Raw genomic sequence first — 23,883 nt, 5'->3', positions numbered from 1 at the left:
AGGGGTGAGCACGCTCCCATCCACATCGATGGGGTTGTAGTGGAGCGGGTCGAGAGCTTCAAGATCCTCAGTGTCCACATCACTAAGTAATTAACATGGTCCACACACACTCACACAGTCGTGAAGAGGGTACGACAGCGCCATTTCCCCTTAGGAGTCTGAAAAGATTTGGCATGGCCCCTCAGATCCTCAAAAAGTTATACAGCTGCACCACTGAGAGCATCTTGACTGACTGCATCACCACTTGGTACGGCAACTGCAAGGCACCCGACCACAAGACGGTACAGAGGGTGGTGAGTACGGGCCTTCCATCCAGGACCTCTATACCAGGCGGTGTCAGAGGAAGGCCCTAAAAATTGTCAAACACTCCAGCCACCCAAGCCATAGACTGTTCTTTCTGCTACTGCACGGCAAGCAGTACCACTGCACCAAGTCTGGAACCAACAGGACCCTGAACAGCTTCTACCCCCCCAAGCCATAAGACTGCTAAACAAGACCGCTAAATAGCTAATCAAATGGCTACCCGGACCTGCATTGACCCATTTTTGCACTAACTCTCTTGCCCTGACTCTATGTCCTCACACTGGACTCTACCCGCACACTCAAACATACTTACACTGACACCCCAACACACAAATACACACACTACATATGCCCACACATAATATGCCCACACATGCATACTGACGCCACACACACACTTTCACACTCACCATATACACGTCTGCTACTGTCTACTATGTTGTTGCCTGGTCACTTTACTCCTACCTTTATGTGCATATCTACCTCAATTACCTTGTACCCCTTCACACGGACTCTGTACTGGTAGTCCCTGTATATAGCCATGTTATTTTACTCATTATTATTATTCGTTATTCACTGTGTATTATTCATGTTGTCACTATTTCTATTTATTTTTCATTTTGATCTTTAACTCTGCATTGTTGGAAAAGGACCTGTAAGTAAGCATTTCACTGTTAGTCTACACCTGTTTGCAAAGCATGTGACAAATAAAATATGATTTGACACTCAATAACCCTCGGGAGGAGCTATCTATCCATTTCAAAACAAGGCGTAGATATTGACATTCGTCACCTATCCACAGTTCGTTTTGTATCGAAAATTGATTGATTCAGACAGGTTAGGATTTGAATTAACACAACCTCCACATAACCAAGGCTTTTCTCTTATCTCGGATGCTGGTCCCCAAAGTTCACGACATTCTCTCTGCGTCTCGGGAGGGGTGTGACTCGCAGAGCAAGGCAGCTGCTCCACAGCAGACAATTCCCCGCCTTCCACCCCTTCACCCATACGCCCCAGCCCCCCTCTGTCTCGGCAGTCCCAATTGCCATTCCAACGAACACTCCCTGAGGAGCAACAGCTACAACTGAGTCAGCGAAGTGGATTACTGAGTTTATCGAAATAAAAGATTTGCTGTATTTTTGGAGCAATGTGCAAGTGCATAGATGCGCTTTTGGACTACAATTTGGCATCGATAAATCGCGATAAAGGCAGAGAGAAAGCGCATTGTAATGCCCCATAGCTTTGCTCTTTCTCTCCGTGGATTTGCCCGATGATTTGAATGAATAACAAAAATTGCTTGATTACTACTTTCGGCGAATGGATGTAGGCTAGTGGAATAGGATGGTTTTATTTCTTGCATTAATTCAAGACATGAGAATAAAGATACTTGTAAAACGTTATACGACGGTGGTTTAGGTGCTGTGTATTGTGTGGCACCATATGAAGGGTCCAAGCAAAACCTTTATTAATGTTGCAAGATCCTAGTTTATGACAATGGATTACTTGCTGTGGATATGCAGCTTTGTGCTTCCCGTGGTATTAGCTGTTGAAGGTATGTATGTAAAATCATTTTAATATATAACATATAGCCTCATATTCTGATTAATCAGGTTGTAATACACAATTAATTGGTATATACAGACTGAAACTAATGCCTGCAAAATCGTGTAAATGTACCTTACAAGACAGAATGTTGAATATAATTACATTTGTACTCGGAATTTGAGACAAAATAGCCACAGGAAATATTGTTTACCCGACTTTTTAGAGAGCCGGTAGGTACAGTGCCTTGCAAAAGTATTCAGACCCCCTGGATTTCTTCACATTTTATTGTGTTACAAAGTGGGATTAAAATTAATGTAATTGACATTTTTTGTGAACAATCTACATAAAATACTTTCATGTCAAATTTGACCTTTTTAAAAATATATATAGGCTATAAATAAAAATGATCATATAAAAAATATAGTCGTTGCATAATTATTCAGCCACTTTCTTTAGGCAAGCCTAAATTAGTTCAAAAGTAACATTTGGCTTAACAAATCACATAATAAAGTTACATGGACTCATTCTGTGAAATAATAGGGGTTGAAATGATTTTTGAATGACTAACCCGTCCTCTGTCCCCCATACATATCTCTGTAAATTCCCTCTGTCAAGTATTGAATGTCAAGCACAGATTCAACAACAAAGACCAGGGAGATTTTCGAAAGCCTCATAAAGCAGGGCAGTGATTAGTAGATGGGTAACAATAACAAATCAGACATTGAATATATCTTTAGGCATGGTCAAGTTAATAATTATGCTGTGGATGATGTATTAAACCACCCAGACACATCAAAGATACAGTCATCCTGCTGAACTGGGCTGCAGGACAGGAAGGAAACTGCTTAGGGATGTCACCATGAGACCATTGGTGATTTTTAAAACAGCTACAAACTTTAAAAACTGTGATCAGAGAAAACTGAGGATCGATCAACAACATTGTACTGACTACACAATAATGACCTAAATGACAGAGTGAAAAGAAGAATACAAGTAAACTGAATCAAAAATATTCCAAAACATGCATCTTTAGGCACTAAAGTATTACTGCAAAAAAAAAAAACAGAGCAAAGGAATACACTTTTTGGCCTGAATGCAAAGTCTTATATTTGGGGCAAATCCAACACAACACATCACTGAGTAACTGCCTCTTTATTTTCAAGCATCGGCAAATACTGGGGATTTTTTCAGGATAAAAAGAAATGGGATGGAGCTAAGCACAGGCAAAATCCTAGAGGAAACCCTGCTTCAGTCTGCTTTACACCAGAGACTAGGAGAGGAATTCACCTTTCAGCAGGACAATAACCTAAAACAAAAGGCCAAATCTACACTGGAATTGCTTACCAAGAAGACAGTCAATGTTTCTGAGTGGCCAAGTTATAGTTTTGACTTCAATCTGCTTGACAATTTATGGCATGACTTGAAAATAGCATTTTGTGTAGATTGCTGACAAAAAAATGTCAATTAAATAAATTTTTATCCCACTTTGTAACACAATAAAATGTGAAGAAATCTGAATACTTTTGTAAGGCACCTAGGTAAAATTAATGTTATATTGGATATTCGGTTTTCTCTCGTCAATGGCTATTGAACCAAGCCTGCCATGACAATGAAATTGGTATATTCTGGATCAGGGGAGGATGGCGAACAATCAACAAATTTTTTGTTTGGGGATTTAAAAAAATATTTTTTATGTAAATCAGAATAAAATAATAATAACGAAAAATTCACACAAAAAAGCTGTCAGAATGTTCAGTGTCATGGCATGCTTGGTTCAATAGCTATTGACAAGAGAAAACCGAATATCCAATATAAAACTATTTTACCTTGATGCTTAGCTGAACCATATACCCACAGGCTCTATAAAAAGTCAGGTAAACAATACTTTCCTGTGGATATTTTGTCTCAAATTTTGAACAGCTGAAGGATAAACTGCCCAGACAACCGGTAAAGTAAGTTTAAATGTAATTGTATTCAACATTCTGGCTTGTAAGGATCATTTACACGATTTTGCAGGCATTAGTTTCAGGCTGTATTCACCAATTACAGTGGCTGGCGAAAGTATTTACCCTCCTTGACATTTTTCCTATTTTGTTGCCTTACAACCTAGAATTAAAATGGATTTGTTGGGGGTTTGTATCATTTGATTTACACAACATGCCTACCACTTTGAAGATGCAAAATATTTTTTTTTTATTTACACAACATGCTGCCACCACCATGCTTCACTGTGGGGATGGTGTTCTCGGGGTGATGAGAGGTGTTGGGTTTGCGCCAGACATAGCGTTTTCCTTGATGGCCAAAAAGCTAAATTTTAGTCTCATCTGACCGGAGTACCTTCTTCCATATTTTTGGGGAGTCTCCCACATGCCTTTTGGCGAACACCAAACGTGTTTGCTTGTTTTTTTCTTTAAGCAATGGCTTTTTTCTGGCCACTCTTCCATGAAGCCCAGCTCTGTGGAGTGTACGGCTTAAAGTGGTCCTATGGACAGATACTCCAATCTCCGCTGTGGAGCTTTGCAGCTCCTCCAGGGTTATCTTTGGTCTCTTTGTTGCCTCTCTGATTAATGCCCTCCTTGCCTGTTCTGTGAGTTTTGGTGGGCGGCCCTCTCTTGGCAGGTTTGTTGTGGTGCCATATTCTTTCCATTTTTTAATAATGGATTTAATGGTGCTCCGTGGGATGTTAAAAGTTTCTGATATTTTTTTATAACCCAACCCTGATCTTTACTTCTCCACAACTTTGTCCCTGACCTGTTTGGAGAGCTCCTTGGTCTTCATGGTGCCGCTTGCTTGGTGGTGCCCCTTGCTTAGTGGTGTTGCAGACTCTGGGGCCTTTCAGGACAGCTGTATATATACTGAGATCATGTGACACTTAGATTGCACACAGGTGGACTTTATTTAACTAATTGAAACAAGTTATTTATTTCATTTCACTTCACAAATTTTGACTATTTTGTGTATGTCCATTACATGAAATCCAAATAAAAATCCATTTAAATTACAGGTTGTAATGCAACAAAATAGGGGAAAAGCCAAGGGGGATGAATACTTTTGCGAGGCACTGTAATTGTGTATTACAGCCTGATTAATGAATGTGGGTGTTTGCAAGCCTTGATGAACTGCCAAAAAGTTGATTATGTTTGAATAATATGAATATTACATTTTATAATAAGATGAGCGCAGCTTTATTTCGCCAATTGCATGGCACATACAAACATTGGTTATTTTGATTGCAGGTTGTAACTGGAATAGGCTTTTTTTTTATGTTGCTAAAACGCCTCTTATGTTGCCATAATTGAAAATGGATAGCGTAGATCGAGTTACCATTTATGTTCATACTATTCAATACTGCCTGTTTTCTATCACGCCACTATATTGTGTTGTGGTTGAGTCACACATTGGATTTATTCTATGAAAACTGACCAATGAGAACACACACACACACACACCAGTTCCTTGGTGTAGCTTTCCCCACAAAGGAAAGCAGGGATGTCACACGGCATTTTCGGTCCTCCATGTGTCACATGTCATTGCATCTGCATCCCTGTCGCTATAGTCAAGTACCTTCTGCTGTGTTATTACACCCACTAGTTGAGGATTTCCTTATGTACCTATGTTGGGTTACTTGAGCAAGCCCATGATACAGCTCAATTTGACATAAAGGATTAATCCTACATAAAACACCCATATACTGTATGTTGGTTCTCACAAAGTACACAAGGTATTACCACAGATAGAAGGAGCTAGTTACCAGTGTCTTTGATATTACACTGATGGGGAGGTTATATACTGACTGTTCATATATGTTCAATTGACACAACTCCAAAATAGGTGCCACACATTACAACATGCTTAGTGTAAAAAGCTTTAGCGACTGTCTATACATTTCCTTTCTGTAGGGAAAAGCCAATATCTCTAGCAATTTAAAGAGGAAGGAAGAAACAAATCCTCTAATATCCTGAAGCTTTCTCTCGTTTCAAAATACTTCACTGATATGTAGTCGTTTCAGAAACACAAACAAATCTAAGACTATTGTTATTACCAGAGGATTATACTCTCCCAGTTGCTAGCCAATCAATACCAATTAATGGTGTGTCATTGGACACATACAAAATGACAGGCCAAAGATACATGTGGGCAAGTTGCCTTTAGCTTTGATTAATCAAACTGGAATACACAATGTAATTGGTATATACAGCCTGAAACATTTGAGTGCATAATCATGTAAATGTTCCTTACAAGCCAGAATGTTGAATAAAATTACATTTTAACTACCTCTACCTGTTGTCTGGGCAGTTTGTCCTTCAGCTGCTTGAAATTTGAGACAAAATATCAACAGGAAAGTATTGTTTACCCTACTTTTTAGAGCCGGTAGGTATATGGTTCTGTCGGCTTGTATTTCCGTTGTGTATTTTCGAACTACTGACGCACGCAACATAAACACTTGCACAATATGTAAACAATAGCTGAGCTTAACCGAACCACAGACCGATTGTTGTCGACCGAATTACGTTCCCTTGTATTCAGCTGGCAGTGGCAAATTTCACAATAAAAGTCCATTCCCTCACCTTCTTCTTCTTCGAAGAGGTTTAATGGCGGTTGGCGTCCAATATGTTGCATAACCGCCACCTACTAGACTGGAGTACAACTCCCTTATATTTTGCTTGAAAAATACAATAAAAATAAAATAAAGAAATACCCTACCATCTAACACTACACTCACAAATTCAAAAAATTAATAAAATAAAATTAATACCACCCTACTCCACTATTTAAATCTATTTATTCCTACCTCATGCCCTCAACCTGAAAGGACGGGCAATCACCACTTAACATACCCTGTAACTCTTCTGATGTCAAGTCTCGGACACCCAAATACCTCTCTGCAGCTGCCACCACAACCCAAAAAAAAATTTGACTTACGTTCCATCCCTGCAGTACAATTAATAACCATTGCTATAAATGCTAAAAATCCAATCTTACTGAAACATATATCACTTGTTGGCCTATCCCTCTGTACTGGGACAGATCTACTACTCTCACCACTCCTTGGTTCTCACACCTTGGAACCTCCCTCCTACACACTGCTGCCACATGCCCATAAGTTTGACACCTGTAACACCGTAAGGTATTCGGCACATAAGCTCGTACAGGATAACTTATATATCCTAACTTCACTTTGTCGGGCAAAGACTCAACTTCAAAACTCAAAAGAACAGACAATGACTCTGTTTCCCCACTCTCGCCACCCTGTTTGCGTCTCACCAAACGACTAGCATCACAAACACCGGGAATCTTCCTCTTCAGTTGGTCAACTTTTACATTTACTGCTACCCAAGTAATCACTCCTTTCAATGGCGCCCTTTTCTTGAGTGCGAAACAATTCACATTTCTTGGCCCCATTTGTTTAACTCCGAGTGCCTTCTCCCCATTCCCTCACAACACCCCATAGAGCTATTAAATAAGCTGTCACAGCTCACAGAACAGGTGATGTGCAGGACGTTTAATTTGCACTTCCAGCTGATTGCGAGGGAACGCGCTTCGGTCGGCAACTTTCGGTTACGTTCGGCTATTGTTTACGTAGTGTGCATCACGTGCGGAATGCGTCAAGAGATTCAAAATACAAGCTGACAGAACCATATACCTACTGGCTCTCTAAAAAGTTTCCTGTGGATATTTTGTCTAAACTTTTGAGCACCTGAAGGACAAACCGTCCAGACAACTGGTAGATTAAGTTAAAATGTATTCAACATATTGGCTTTTAAGGAACATTTACACAATTTTGCACTCCAATGTTTCAGGCTGAATATACCAATTAAATTGTGTATTACAGTCTGATTAATCAGAAAACGTTTTGCTATGTTTCCCAGTGGAGCTAGTTCTACAGTAGCCTGATCCTAGATCTGTTTGTGCTGTCTTGACAGACAACTCCTATGGTCATTGTCACAGAGTTTGTGTCAATCTGTGCCTGTATTTTGACTTTACATATTAATTAACCAGACATTGAAACGGTTAATGAGAATGCACATTCATTTATTGAATAGTATGTGTGTGATGCCATTTCCTTCGGTGCTGCTGATGTAGCCTGTAAAGAGAGAAAGACATGTTAAAAGTTTGGTCAGATGTCGGCAATTCAATTGGGTTTGGCGCGCGCAAATCCTTTGTTTATCATGCTGGCAATTTTACTCTTTCAATCATATCTTTTTGTGTATTAAATTTGCCTTCCAAAGTGCACATTGGAATGGTATTGAGATCACTATTTCTACAGAAATATATGTTACAAACTTAATCCTCGTTGATTGAAGAAGTGAGCTGTTTATTCCTGCTACATCAGGAGGGTTGGCAAACCAGTTCCGCAGTTTGTGCTGTGTTCACGTGCTAGTCGGAACTAGGAAACTCCGAAATGTCCGACTTGCTAACTGGTTGTATTTATACACGTGCCTTGTCCAACTACTGTGGAAATTTCAGAGTTTCCTGGTTCCGACTAGCACATGAACACGGCATTATCCTGTGTGTTGGGTTATGCCAAGCTGGCCAAATCCCATGGAGAGATACATGTCCCTGGGTTTATTTCTGCTTCATGCAGGGTCCTACACTTTTAATTGAAGTAAGTGTATTTATGAATTATCAATCCGATTTCCTGAATATGGTTTTTATGCCAATACTTTGTGATAGGTTGTAATGGTATGGTCCATGTGGAAGTATCCCATGTACCATACTTAAAGGAAAAATCCACTCAAGATATTGGACTTTCAAGAAGCAAAGTGCCCAGCTAACCTAAACCAAGGCAACTTCATTTAGGCTATACCAGCTCCTTTATATATTTATCTCCAAATTCAGCCTCCTTCCCTGCCTGCCTTTCCTTCTCTGAGTAAAATGTGCTTCTCTTGGACCCCAGCCAGTGTTTTCCCTCATCAATTATGGTGTCAGCATCTAAATCAATGCAGCGGCAGCCTCCCTAGCTGGTCTCACAGAGCTTGATGATCAGCCAGTTTTCCCCCGACCAACAACTTCAGTTACTCAACACTGGGTTGTTAACTAATGTCTGTCCTCTGAGGATGGGTGGAGGTTAGAGTAGTTAAAGTGTATTATGGGTTTTAGGGTTGTTGGGGTCGATGCCTTGTTGTCAGTATGGTGGATTCCAAGAGATGAATTGGAATTTGGTTCTTGAATTGGCAGTTGCCTATTGGTTTCCATTACTTTTCTTTTGTCTAGTTTTTTTGTCCGTAGAATTAATCCAATTAAATTTGAGTGAAGTTTAGTGCCGTTTAGTTAATTCCAATAGTCTTGAATTAGCAGTTTCGCATTGGTTTCCATTAGGATATTTATTTTGTAATACCAGTATGTCAGTTGAATTTTGATTTGTTTTGTGGATTTGACTGCAATGTCCAACTGTATCCATGGGTCTGTCCATGAGTATAGCTGGTGACATAAGCTCTGGCCTCCTAGTCACCCATACAATGGAAATGTGACTCACTGACCCTGTCATCTTCTTTATAACTAACCCCTTTAACAGTAATGTTGTGTACTTGTGCTATTTTCAGAGTCACATTTACATTTGAGTCATTTAGCAGACGCTCTTATCCAGAGCGACTTATAGTTAGTGAATGCATACATTATTGTACTGGTATTGGAACGTAATTGCAATTACAATTACATAATTGCGCAGAAAACCTTAACATCCTATAGAAATAGCTCACTAGGTATGCATGGCTGCAGAAGAACACTAATATCCAATAATCTCCGCACCTATGACTACGGAAGAACATCTCCATATTCGCGCACGCTTTATTTATCACTAGAGCATACAGTAAATACACATAATTCTGAATTGAACCATATGCGCAGATGCAAATAGCCTGAAGGAGAAAGTTGAATTAGGTCAGCTTGAGTTGATTAAAGAGGTTCATCAAGCGTCAAACATAACATCGCAGAATCTTGTAATTGTGTATGGAGACTCACACGCAAACTAGTTAACGAAATAGTCATACAGCAGGCATAAGCACTCTGAATTTGCCACTACGAATTTGCTGTTTACAGTCAAAATACCCATTTGTTGTATGTATCTGATCATGCACAAAATCAGTGGAGAGATGTTACGCCTTTAAATATTTCATCTGCTTGTGGATGTGAGTGTGAAATTAAACATTAGCATGTGTGCTCCCATAGCAGCATTGAGCATGTTTGCTCCAGTGATCAAAAACAGAATACACCATGGGCGGTGAATGAGATGCTGTAAGGACAACAAGTTCCCGTTTGAGCACAGTTTTTTTGCTCTGGGGGAGGCATCACCACTGCTAGTTTTATGGGGGGGGGGGGGGGGGGTGGGGGGGACTTTTAAATGAAGGGCAAACGAGTAGGTAGAGAGCTGTACATTTGGGACGCTATTCAATCAAAAGCTGTGTCCGGCTTTCAGGTTTCTGTCAAAAACAACATACTTAAATTGCTTCTAAATCATGTTTGAATTAGTATTGGACCTACAGTAAATTCTTCTCAATCTGAATTGAACTCATGTGTTAAACCTGTGGATACAGGACCTCTAATCTACACTAATGTTATGTGTGTTAGTGCGTGGAACTGTTAAGTAATAGTGAGCCTTACTAAGGTCTATGGAGAGTTCAGTTGGAGTAGAGTTTACGTTGCCTCAAGGCACACAGAGCATTGGATCTAACATCCAAGAAACAACCTGGATCCTTAGATGTTGAATGTGAAGACAGCTTGTCAGTGTTCTCACTGTCTCATGAATGATGAATTGTTAATGGCATTTATTTCAAATCTTCTTTTATTCAAGCTCTTGCAGCTGGCATCTCTGGTTATTTAATAACGTGTAGTGCAGTATCCATAGCTGTACGACTGTAGCATTACTACATTATCCTCGTTGTCAACCAGGAGAAATCAAACACACATACAGTGCATTCGGAAAGTATTCAGACCCCTTGACTTTTTCCACATTTTGTTACATTAGAACCGTAGTCTAAAATGAATTTAAATATTTTTTCCCCTCATCAATCTTAACACAATACCCCATAATGACAAAGCGAAAACAGGTTTTTAGACATTTTGGCAAATTTAGACAAAATAAAAACCAGAAATAACTTACTTACATACAGTTGAAGTCGGAAGTTTACATACACTTAGGTTGGAGTCATTAAAACTTGTTTTTCAACCACTCCACACATTTCTTGTTAACAAACTATAGTTTTGGCAAGTCGGTTAAGACATCTACTTTGTGCATGACACAAGTAATTTTTCCAACACTTGTTAACAGACAGATTATTTCACTTATAATTCACTGTATCACAATTCCAGTGGGTCAGAAGTTTACATACACCAAGTTGACTGTGCCTTTAAACAGCTTGGAAAATTCCAGAGTCAATTGGAGGTGTACCTGTGGATGTATTTCAAGGCTTACCTTCAAACTCAATACCTCTTTGCTTGACATCATGGGAAAATCAAAAGAAATCAGCCAAGACCTCAGAAACATTTTTGTAGACCTCCACAAGTCTGGTTCATCCTTGGGAGCAATTTCCAAACACCTGAAGGTACCACGTTCATCTGTACAAACAATAGTACACAAGTATAAACACCATGGGACCACGCAGCCGTCATACCGCTCAGGAAGGAGATGCGTTCTGTCTCCTAGAGATTAATGTACTTTGGTGCGAAATGTGCAAATCAATCCCAGAACAACAGCAAAGGACCTTGTGAAGATACTGGAGGAAACAGGTACAAAAGTATCTATATCCACAGTAAAACGAGTCCCATATCGACATAACTTGAAAGGCCGCTCAGCAAGGAAGAAGCCACTGCTCCAAAACTGCCACTACGGTTTGCAACTGCACATGGGGAGAAAGATCGTACTTTTTGGAGAAATGTCCTCTGGTCTGATGAAACAAAAACAGAACTGTTTGGCCATAATGACCATCGTTATGTTTGGAAGAAAAAGGGGGTGGCTTGCAAGCCGAAGAACACCATCCCAACCGTGAAGCACGGGGGTGGCAGCATCATGCTGTGGGGGTGCTTTGCTGCAGGAGGGACTGGTGCACTTCACAAAATAGATCGCATCATGAGGAAGGAAAATTATGTGCATATATTGAAGCAACATCTCTAGACATCAGTCAGGAAGTTAAAGCTTGGTCGCAAATGGGTCTTCCAAATGGACAATGACCCCAAGCATACTTCCAAAGTTGTGGCAAAATGGCTTAAGGACAACAAAGTCAAGGTATTGGAGTGGCCATCACAAAGCCCTGACATCAATCCTATAGAAAATTTGTCGGCAGAACTGAAAAAGTGTGTGCGAGCAAGGAGGCCTACAAACCTGACTCAGTTACACCAGCTCTGTCAGGAGGAATGGGCCAGAATTCACCCAACTTATTGTGGGAAGCTTGTGGAAGGCTACCCGAAACGTTTGACCCAAGTTAAACAATTTAAAGGCAATGCTACCAAATACTAATTGAGTGTATGTAAACTTCTGACCCACTGGGAATATGATGAAAGAAATAAAAGCTGAAATAAATCATTCTCTCTACTATTATTCTGACATTTCACATTCTTAAAACAAAGTGGTGATCCTAACTGACCTAAGACAGGGAATTTTTACCAGGATTAAATGTCAGGAATTGTGAAAAACTGAGTTTAAATGTATTTGGCTAAGGTGTATGTAAACTTCCGACTTCAACTGTAAGTTTTCAGACCCTTTGCTATGAGACTCGAAATTGAGCTCAGGTGCATCCTGTTTCCATTGAACATCCTTGAGATGTTTCTACAACTTGATTGGAGTCCACCTGTGGTAAATTCAATCGATTGGACATGATTTGGAAAGGCACACACCTGTCTATTTAAGGTCCCACAGTTGACAGTGCATGTCAGAGCAAAAACCAAGCCATGAGGTCGAATGAATTGTCCGTAGAGCTCCGAGACAGGATTGTGTCGAGGCACAGATCTGGGGAAGGGTACCAAAACATTTCTGCAGCATTGAAGGTACCCACGAACACAGTGGCCTCCATCATTCTTAAATGGAAGAAGTTTTGAACCACCAAGACTAGAGCTGGCCGCCCGTCCAAACTGAGCAATCGGGGGAGAAGCGCCTTGGTCAGGGAGGTGACCAAGAACCCGATGGTCACTCTGTAGCTTAGCAAGTGGATTATTTTGCTCTTTAGTCGCCTGTGACTTGTCTTAATCAATCAATATGATTTTGTTTCACTGAATCACCATCTGTATACAGTGAGGGAAAAAAGTATTTGATCCCCTGCTGATTTTGTACGTTTGCCCACTGACAAAGAAATGATCAGTCTATAATTTTAATAGTAGGTTTATTTGAACAGTGAGAGACAGAATAACAACAACAAAATCCAGAAAAACGCATGTCAAAAATGTTATAAATTGATTTGCATTTTAATGAGGGAAATAAGTATTTGACCCCCTCTCAATCAGAAAGATTTCTGGCTCCCAGGTGTCTTTTATACAGGTAACGAGCTGAGATTAGGAGCACACTCTTAAAGGGAGTGCTCCTAATCTCAGCTTGTTACCTGTATAAAAGACACCTGTCCACAGAAGCAATCAATCAGATTCCAAACTCTCCACCATGGCCAAGACCAAAGAGCTCTCCAAGGATGTCAGGGACAAGATTGTAGACCTACACAAGGCTGGAATGGGCTACAAGACCATCACCAAGCAGCTTGGCGAGAAGGTGACAACAGTTGGTGCGATTATTTGCAAATGGAAGAAACACAAAATAACTGTCAATCTCCCTCGGCCTGTAGCTCCATGCAAGATCTCACCTCGTGGAGTTGCAATGATCATGAGAACGGCGAGGAATCAGCCCAGAACTACACGGGAGGATCTTGTCAATGATCTCAAGGCAGCTGGGACCATAGTCACCAAGAAAACAAAACAATTGGTAACACACTACGCCGCGAAGGACTGAAATCCTGCAGCGCCCGCAAGGTCCCCCTGCTCAAGAAAGCACATATACATGCCCGTCTGAAGTTTGCCAATGAACATCTGAATGATTCAGAGGAGAACTGGGTGAAAGTGTTGTGGTCAGATGAGACCAAAATCGAGCTGTTTGGCATCAACTCAACTCGCCGTGTTTGGAGGAGGAGGAATGCTGCCTATGACCCCAAGACCACCATCCCCACCGTCAAACATGGAGGTGGATACATTATGCTTTGGGGGTGTTTTTCTGCTAAGGGGACAGGACAACTTCACCGCATCAAAGGGACGATGGACGGGGCCATGTACCGTCAAATCTTGGGTGAGAACCTCCTTCCCTCAGCCAGGGCATTGAAAATGGGTCGTGGATGGGTAATCCAGCATGACAATGACCCAAAACACACGGCCAAGGAAACAAAGGAGTGGCTCAAGAAGAAGCACATTAAGGTCCTGGAGTGGCCTAGCCAGTTTCCAGACCTTAATCCCATAGAAAATCTGTGGAAGGAGCTGAAGGTTCGAGTTGCCAAACATCAGCCTCGAAACCTTAATGACTTGGAGAAGATCTGCAAAGACGAGTGGGACAAAATCCCTCCTGAGATGTGTGCAAACCTGGTGGCCAACTACAAGAAACGTCTGACCTCTGTGATTGCCAACAAGGGTTTTGCCACCAAGTACTAAGTCATGTTTTGCAGAGGGGTCAAATACTTATTTCCCTCATTAAAATGCAAATCAATTTCTAACATTTCTGACATGTGTTTTTCTGGATTCTTTTGTTGTTATTCTGTCTCTCACTGTTCAAATAAACCTACCATTAAAATTATAGACTGATTATTTCTTTGTCAGTGGGCAAACGTACAAAATCAGCAGGGGATCAAATAGTTTTTTCCCTCACTGTATTTGGTTAATTCTCTGTCTGGGTAGAGGTGGTAGCTCATCTGTCACTGATTAGAAACATTTAGCATGCAATAATTTAGCCTAAATCAAGTGTAGGCCTATTATTTTTGCTCGATCGCGTATAGGCAACTCCTAAAGCCCACGGAGGTTGTGAAATATGCTTTTGAAAATATAGATTTGCTATTATTTTCTCTCAGTATCATGATGAAGATACTCTCAATGTAAGACCCTACGCCTGCTCCCTAACAAAGCGGAGTGAGGGTAGGAAAGAGATGAAACGTGGATCAAAAAAGCATGGGCTTGCCTTGTATTTTATTCTGTTATATTTAATTATATTCTTACTTAGCCTACTATACAATATGTGTGTTGACTGAGATCAGCCTAAATGTGTTGTTTAATGAACAAAATAACTATTGATTTCATGTGCATGGCACAGCCATGTACCATATAGGCTGCACAGACCAGTAACATAATTAATCTCAATATGCCATTCTATTCTTTTGAAATTACATTATATTAGTCTTATACTGTTTCTTAGGACCTGCCTAAAACTAATTAATCATGTTTTTCTTTGTGATGGTGTATATTCAATGGATTTATCGGCCCACGTCTACTCCCACTCCTAAACTTGCCGGCATGTGCACTGGAGATATAAAAGGCTTATCCCGGCAAGAATGTGGTAAAAACGTGACTGTATGAATTGGGTTCCAAAAAACATTGGCAGATTTTATTAGCAGGCAACATACCGTAAAGTCTGTCTGTAAAGGGTATGAGAAACAAGATAACCTTTAGCTAGTCTACAGTGAGGGAAAAAAGTATTTGATCCCCTGCTGATTTTGTACGTTTGCCCACTGACAAATAAATGATCAGCCTATAACTGTCACGCCCTGACTCAGGGGACGTTTATTTGTTGAGTCAGGGTGTGGTTTTCCTTGTTGTGTATATTCATTGTGGTTATGTTCTATGTTGGATTTTCTATGTTTTAGATTTAGAATGTGTAGATCTATGTTGGCCGGGGTGGTTCCCAATCAGAGGCAGCTGTAGCTCGTTGTCTCTGATTGGGGACCATACTTAGGCAGCCTTTTGGCATTAGTTAGTTGTGGGATCTTGTTCCGTGTAAGGTATGTTTGTGTGTTACCTTGGACTTCACGTTTCGTTTGTTGTTTTGTCGCGTGTTCATTCGTTTAAATAAACATGTATGCTTATCACACTGCGCCTTGGTCCGTCCCGTTCATAAACGATCGTGACAATAACTTTAATGGTAGGTTTATTTGAACAGTGAGAGACAGAATAACAACAACAAAAATCCAGAAAAACGCATGTCAGAAATGTTATAAATTGATTTGCATTTTAATGAGGGAAATAAGTATTTGACCCCCTCTCAATCAGAAAGATTTCTGGCTCCCAGGTGTCTTTAATACAGGTAACGAGCTGAGATTAGGAGCACACTCTTAAAGGGAGTGCTCCTAATCTCAGCTTGTTACCTGTATAAAAGACACCTGTCCACAGAAGCAATCAATCAATCAGATTCCAAACTCTCCACCATGGCCAAGACCAAAGAGCTCTCCAAGGATGTCAGGGACAAGATTGTAGACCTACACAAGGCTGGAATGGGCTATAAGACCATCGCCAAGCAGTTTGGTGAGAAGGTGACAACAGTAGGTGCGATTGTTCGCAAATGGAAGAAACACAAAAGAACTGTCAATCTCCCTCGGCCTGGGGCTCCATGCAAGATCTCACCTCGTGGAGTTGCAATGATCATGAGAACGGTGAGGAATCAGCCCAGAACTACACGGGAGGATCTTGTCAATGATCTCAAGGCAGCTGGGACCATAGTCACCAAGAAAACAATTGTTAACACAGTACATGTTATCCTGCAGCACCCGCAATGTCCCCCTGCTCAAGAAAGCACATATACAGGGCCGTCTGAAGTTTACCAATGAACATCTGAATGATTCAGAGGAGAACTGGGTGAAAGTGTTGTGGTCAGATGAGATCAAAATCGAGCTCTTTGGCATCAACTCAACTCGCCGTGTTTGGAGAAGGAGGAATGCTGCCTATGACCCGAAGAACACCATCCCCACCGTCAAACATGGAGGTGGAAACATTATGCTTTGGGGGTGTTTTTCTTCTAAGGGGACAGGACAACTTCACCGCATCAAAGGGATGATGGACGGGGCCATGTACCGTCAAATCTTGGGTGAGAACCTCCTTCCCTCAGCCAGGGCATTGAAAATGGGTCGTGGATGGGTATTCCAGCATGACAATGACCCAAAACACACAGCCAAGGCAACAAAGGAGTGACTCAAGAAGAAGCACATTAAGGTCCTGGAGTGGCCTAGCCAGTCTCCAGACCTTAATCCCATAGAAAATCTGTGGAGGGAGCTGAAGGTTTGAGTTGCCAAACGTCAGCCTCAAAACCTTAATGACTTGGAGAAGATCTGCAAAGAGGAGTGGAACAAAATCACTCCTGAGATGTGTGCAAACCTGGTGGCCAACTACAAGAAACGTCTGACCTCTGTGATTGCCAACAAGGGTTTTGCCACCAAGTACTAAGTCATGTTTTGCAGAGGGGTCAAATACTTATTTCCCTCATTAAAATGCAAATCAATTTATAAATATTTTGACATGCGTTTTTCTGGATTTTGTTGTTGTTATTCTGTCTCCCACTGTTGAAATAAACCTACCATTAAAATTATAGACTGATCATGTCTTTGTCAGTGGGCAAATGTACAAAATCAGCAGGGGATCAAATACTTTTTTCCCTCACTGTAGATCCAAACTATGATAATAAGGAAGCTAGTCCTCAGGGTTGGGGAGTAACTCATTACAAAAAAAACTAACTGTAATCAATTATGTTACCAGCAAAAATATTCTAATCAGATTACAGATACTTTTGAAAACTAGATGATGGATTACTTTTAAATTCAAAAAATAAATTGACACCTTTCTGTTTTCTCAATGACATTCAATTCAGCATTGAAAAAAGGTGCAAGTTTAAATTTGTCAGAGACCACTATGATACAGATTACGTTACTGAGTTTGGGTAATCCAAAAGTGACATTACTGATTACAATTTTGGACAGGTAACCAGTAACTGTAATGGATTGCATTTAGAAAGTAACCTACCCAACCCTGATAGTCCTTATGCTTGAGCTTCTATTTAAAGTAATCGACACAACTGTAAATTGGAGGTGCATTTGAGTAAACAACAAGAAGATAACCTTGTTCAAGCCTTTAGTGTGTTTTGATGACCTCAGTCAACCATCATACAAACTGACAGGTGACAACGATGTCTATTGATCCTCTTCTTTACTCTCTTTCGTTCCTTTATTTGTTTAACCTCCTCATCCTTCGATTTGTTTTCTCCTGACTCTCTCACTATTAGCTCCATAATACGAGGTCAGTACTCTGGGGAATCCACTATGGCTGGGCCCAGTAGTGCTTTGTGATTGATTGTGATATCACTTAGTAATAAAGCTTTGAAATTCGATCGAGATGATTTCTCCTTCCTAGAGGATAGGACATTTTCTCAAATTTCAAAATGTTCAGTGATATCAAAGGCATATTTTTATTTCATAGAGCTTTATGAGGATTTAACGGTTTTCTCATGACAGACTTTCTGTCTACCCAGTTTTGTATGTATCTGTGTGGAATTGATGCCGATAGACTTACTGTCATCTTATGAGAAGAATAGACAAAAAAATATAAATTAGGTAAATAATAGACTTCTGCTTTTTGGACTATAATTTTATTTCCAACCACCACTTAATAGTTATTGCAGCGTTTCCAAAACTCAGTCCTCGGGACCCCAAGGGGTGCACGTTTTGGTTTTTGCCCTAACAGTACACAGCTGATTCAAATGATAAAAACTTGATGATTAGTTGATTATTTGAATCAGCTGTGTAGTGCTAGGGCTAAAACCAAAACGTCACCCCTTGGGGCCCCGAGGACCGAGTTTGGGAAACCCTGAGTTATTGTTTGTTACAATAGCTTCTTGGTTTAACTAACTCTTCTATTCTTGATTTACAGAAACACTAATGGACAGCAAGTGGGCGACCACAGAACTGGCCTGGACCACATTTCCAGAGAGTGGAGTGAGTGTGTGTTGTGTTGTTCCACAGCATATGTTCCATTTGCTACTTAATAGAGCTCCCCTTGACTTAAACGACACACCTCCCACTGTTTTATACCTCGCTTTGTGAAGTTTCTTCTATTTTCTTTATTGCTAAAGACAAATGAGAAACATACACCTTTAAGTTTGACATTTAAGCAAAGTTTCTCTTAACTGAGTATCCCCAAACCTCCATAATAGTCCAAAACACAAATCTCCCAAAAAGCCCCAAAACATACACTACCGTTCAAAAGTTTGGGGTCACATAGACATTTTTTGTCCATTAAAATAACATCAAATTGATCAGAAATACAGTGTAGACATTGTTAATGTTGTAAATGGCTATTGTAGCTGGAAACGGCTGTTTTTTTTATGGATCTCGTACAACGCTGTGTACTACTCCCTTCACAGAACAGCGCAAACTGGCTCTAACCAGAATAGAAAGAGGAGTGGGAGCCATATCTCAGACAATAAAAAAGAAAATATTATAATAATAATAATAATAATAATATGCCATTTAGCAGACGCTTTTATCCAAAGCGACTTACAGTCATGCGTGCATACATTTTTTTTTGTGCATGGGTGGTTCCGGGGATTGAACCCACTACCTTGGCGTTACAAGCGCCGTGCTCTACCAGCTGAGCTACAGAGGACCACATATTAAGATGGGCAGTCTGAGATATGGCTTTTTCTTTGCAACTCTGCCTAGAAGGTCAGCATCCCGGAGTCGCCTCTTCACTGTTGATGTTGAGACTGGTGTTTTGCGGGTACTATTTAATGAAGCTGCCAGTCGAGGACCTGTGCAGCGCCTGTTTCTCAAACTAGACACTTTAATGTATTTGTCCTCTTGCTCAGTTGTGCACCGGGGCCTCCCACTCCTCTTTCTATTTTGGTTAGATCCAGTTTGCGCTGTTCTGTGAAGGGAGTAGTACACAGCGTTGTACAAGATCTTCAGTTTCTTGGCAATTTCTCGCATGGAATAGCCTTCATTTCTCAGAACAAGAATAGACTGACGAGTTTCAGAAAAAAGTTATTTGTTTCTGGCCATTTTGAGCCTGTAATCGAACCCACAATTGCTGATGCTACAGATACTCAACTAGTCTCAAGAAGGCCAGTTTTATTGCTTCTTTAATCAGCACAACAGTTTTCAGCTGTGCTAACATAATTGTAAAAGGGTTTTCTAATGATCAATTAGCCTTTTAAAATTATAAACTTGGATTAGTAAACACAACGTGCCATTGGAACACAGGACTGATGGTTGCTGATAATGGGCCTCTGTACGCCTACGTAGATATTCCATAAAAATCAGACGTTTCCAGCTACAATGGCCATTTACAACATTAACAATGTCTACACTGTATTTCTGATCAATTTGATGTTTTTTAATGGACAAAAAAATTGCTTTTCTTTCGAAAACAAGGACATTTCTAAGTGACCCCTAACATTTGAACGGTAGTGTACATCTCCAAAATAGTCAAAAAATACTCAACTCTGCCGCATACTCATATTGGGTACACAGACCCAAAACGGCAACAAACACGGCTGCAAGAAACACTAGCTGAAGAATTCGGAAATATGTCTCTTAAAGTGGAAGAAGCCAATAGGCAAATTACAGCTGGGAATACATGTTTCAGCTGATCATATCCCCCATAGGAATAGTGAGAAAGTAAAACAACATAAATTTGACCCCCAGGCTAACAGCTTGACAGACCTTCCCAACTCCCGGGCAGTGTAATTTGTCTTTGGGACGTGAGCGCAATGTCAGTCAATGAAAACGATGGGTTACCATGGCAACACTCTTCGGCAGTCCAGCCTTTTCAAGCCTTTCTGCAGCCTCACACCGAATGTCTTTGCATCCCAAGAAAGTCATATGTCATTAGGGCAAGGCGTCCCTCTCAAAATGTGTGACAAGCCCATACGTTCTGTCCGGGTGCAATTATCATATTTGTGAGGTATTGCAGCAATATGTTGCACTTGATTTATGGTGTAGGATGTTGACTCCTGGACTCATCTTTTTGGAATAAATTGCATGTGTGCGTGCTCTGCCATATTGAATTATGCATTTTGTTCCTCTTGTTGAGTTGATCAGTGTTTGGAGCCCTCATTAAGAATGGAAATTAATTATTCAGGTTGAGTTGTTAGAATCAAAAGATTCACTTCTTGGAAAATATGATTTATTCCTTAGGCAAAAATATGTTAATAACCCAGTTAATAATGGATCATGGTTAATCATGGATTTAATCCTGTAATAAATAGCTCTTTGAATATTTCCTAAAGGTAGTCATGCCTATATTGTAATAATGTAGAATATACAGTGGGGGAAAAAAGTATTTAGTCAGCCACCAATTGTGCAAGTTCTCCCACTTAAAAAGATGAGAGAGGCCTGTAATTTTCATCATAGGTACACGTCAACTATGACAGACAAATTGAGAAAAGAAAATCCAGAAAATCACATTGTAGGATTTTTTATGAATTTATTTGCAAATTATGGTGGAAAATAAGTATTTGGTCACCTACAAACAAGCAAGATTTCTGGCTCTCACAGACCTGTAATTTCTTCTTTAAGAGGCTCCTCTGTCCTCCACTCGTTACCTGTATTAATGGCACCTGTTTGAACTTGTTATCAGTATAAAAGACACCTGTCCACAACCTCAAACAGTCACACTCCAAACTCCACTATGGCCAAGACCAAAGAGCTGTCAAAGGACACCAGAAACAAAATTGTAGACCTGCACCAGGCTGGGAAGACTGAATCTGCAATAGGTAAGCAGCTTGGTTTGAAGAAATCAACTGTGGGAGCAATTATTAGGAAATGGAAGACATACAAGACCACTGATAATCTCCCTCGATCTGGGGCTCCACGCAAGATCTCACCCCGTGGGGTCAAAATGATCACAAGAACGGTGAGCAAAAATCCCAGAACCACACGGGGGGACCTAGTGAATGAACGGCAGAGAGCTGGGACCAAAGTAACAAAGCCTACCATCAGTAACACACTACGCCGCCAGGGACTCAAATCCTGCAGTGCTAGACGTGTCCCCCTGCTTAAGCCAGTACATGTCCAGGCCCGTCTGAAGTTTGCTAGAGTGCATCCAGAAGAGGATTGGGAGAATGTCATATGGTCAGATGAAACCAAAATATAACTTTTTGGTAAAAACTCAACTCGTCGTGTTTGGAGGACAAAGAATGCTGAGTTGCATCCAAAGAACACCATACCTACTGTGAAGCATGGGAGTGAAAACATCATACTTTGGGGCTGTTTTTCTGCAAAGGGACCAGGACGACTGATCCGTGTAAAGGAAAGAATGAATGGGGCCATGTATCGTGAGATTTTGAGTGAAAACCTCCTTCCATCAGCAAGGGCATTGAAGATGAAACGTGGCTGGGTCTTTCAGCATGACAATGATCCCAAACACACCGCCCGGGCAATGAAGGAGTGGCTTCGTAAGAAGCATTTCAAGGTCCTGGAGTCTCCAGATCTCAACCCCATAGAAAATCTTTGGAGGGAGTTGAAAGTCTGTGTTGCCCAGCGACAGCCCCAAAACATCACTGCTCTAGAGGAGATCTGCATGGAGGAATGGGCCAAAATACCAGCAACGGTGTGTGAAAACCTTGTGAAAACTTACAGAAAACATTTGACCTGTGTCATTGCCAACAAAGGGTATATAACAAAGTATTGAGAAACTTTTGTTATTGACCAAATACTTATTTTCCACCATAATTTGCAAATAAATTCATAAAAAATCCTACAATGTGATTTTCTGGATTTTTTTTTTCTCATTTTGTCTGTCATAGTTGACGTGTACCTATGATGAAAATTACAGGCCTCTCTCATCTTTTTAAGTGGGAGAACTTGCACAATTGGTGGCTGACTAAATACTTTTTTTCCCCACTGTATTTGGTGTAGAATATCTGTGATATGAACTGGTGTAAATGGTTTATTTGCTGACTGTAGAGAACCATATCATCGTTAGACCGTTGTTGAAGCTAAGTGCTGTGAAATGATTCATTCACTGCTCAACTCAATGAGGTATACTGACCAGTTTTCATTGCATGCAAAAATACTCCTTGCGGCTTGAAGAGTAGGCTTGGAAATATTCCACTTGAAATATACCACTTGAATCTTAAAGTACCGTAAACTTCAATTAAACGCTAAGTCTCAAATAGCCGCCTGTCTCTTTTAATAGCCGAACAACGGCACACATTTCAGCAAATAAACGGCTGTTTGAATTACCATGAATTGTTTATGAGGTTTAATGTTTGATTTGTTACATTAAATAATTCAGTAACGATTCAGTATGGCAATCATCAGTTTTTATCGGCAGAAAGAAACTGCTAGCCGTTGGTTGCTAACAGCTGAGAACTGCTAGCTAACTGGCAAGCACAAAAACAGTCAACAACTTCGGGGAGTACACCCCCTCAGAAATCGTATGATCGCCCTCTAGTGGCATAAGTAAGAACTGACGTAAATGCATAGTCAAAGACGAGAACAATTATTCTGTGAAGGAAAAACATTTTGTGGGTTGAAATAGAGGCATACTAAGACAAAATAAATGTGACACAGTGTTTAAATGATAACACATTAGTGAAGGAAATGAAGAAATTGATTAAAATGCTGGAAGTGAATGCTAGAATTAAATAATTAACTATTCAAATTAGCAAAAGCTGTGTGCATTAAGGAAATAGACGCTTGGCTCAAATAGAAGCCTGTCTCTAATAAGCGCCTGTTGTGTTCAGTGATTTAAGCAAATAAACGTCCAGGCTATTAATTGAGGTTTTACAGTATACACCATAACACCTCCGTGATGCAACCAGCAAGATGACATTGCATTTGAATTGTCACTTTAATAAATAATGCACTGTTTGCATTATACACGATTTGAGATCAGATATGGCAGAACTCATTAAAAATAGGCCCCATAATCTCTTTCAATATCAGCACTTACTAAATTACTGTTGCATTTGGAGAACCAACATTTCCTAGGAATGACATTCTGATTGCTACCTTTTCTGTGCAATGATAATATGATTATATGAAGACCTAGGTTCAAATAGTATTTGTTTTCTTTCAAAGACGTTGCGTGTTAGATAGA

General features: G+C 40.4%; 1 protein-coding gene across 1 annotated transcript in view; it reads left to right on the top strand.

Annotated features, from left to right (window-relative positions):
- Positions 1 to 1,791: 1,791 nt before the first annotated feature.
- Positions 1,792 to 23,883, top strand: part of LOC311099084 (ephrin type-B receptor 3-like) — a gene marked incomplete at both ends in the record, with an annotated part of 49,187 nt that continues 27,095 nt past the window's right edge. Inside the window, 2 exons of the mRNA XM_084139707.1 lie at positions 1,792 to 1,855; positions 18,709 to 18,773. Of these exons, the coding sequence (XP_083995833.1) occupies positions 1,792 to 1,855; positions 18,709 to 18,773 (129 nt within the window). The remainder of the gene's footprint in view (positions 1,856 to 18,708; positions 18,774 to 23,883) is intronic.

This window comes from Coregonus lavaretus (genome assembly GCF_964263955.1).
Source record: "Coregonus lavaretus genome assembly, chromosome: 23".
Lineage (NCBI taxonomy): Eukaryota > Metazoa > Chordata > Actinopteri > Salmoniformes > Salmonidae > Coregonus > Coregonus lavaretus.
Note: the sequence above shows the minus strand (reverse complement) of the source record. Positions and strands in the feature narration are given on the sequence as shown.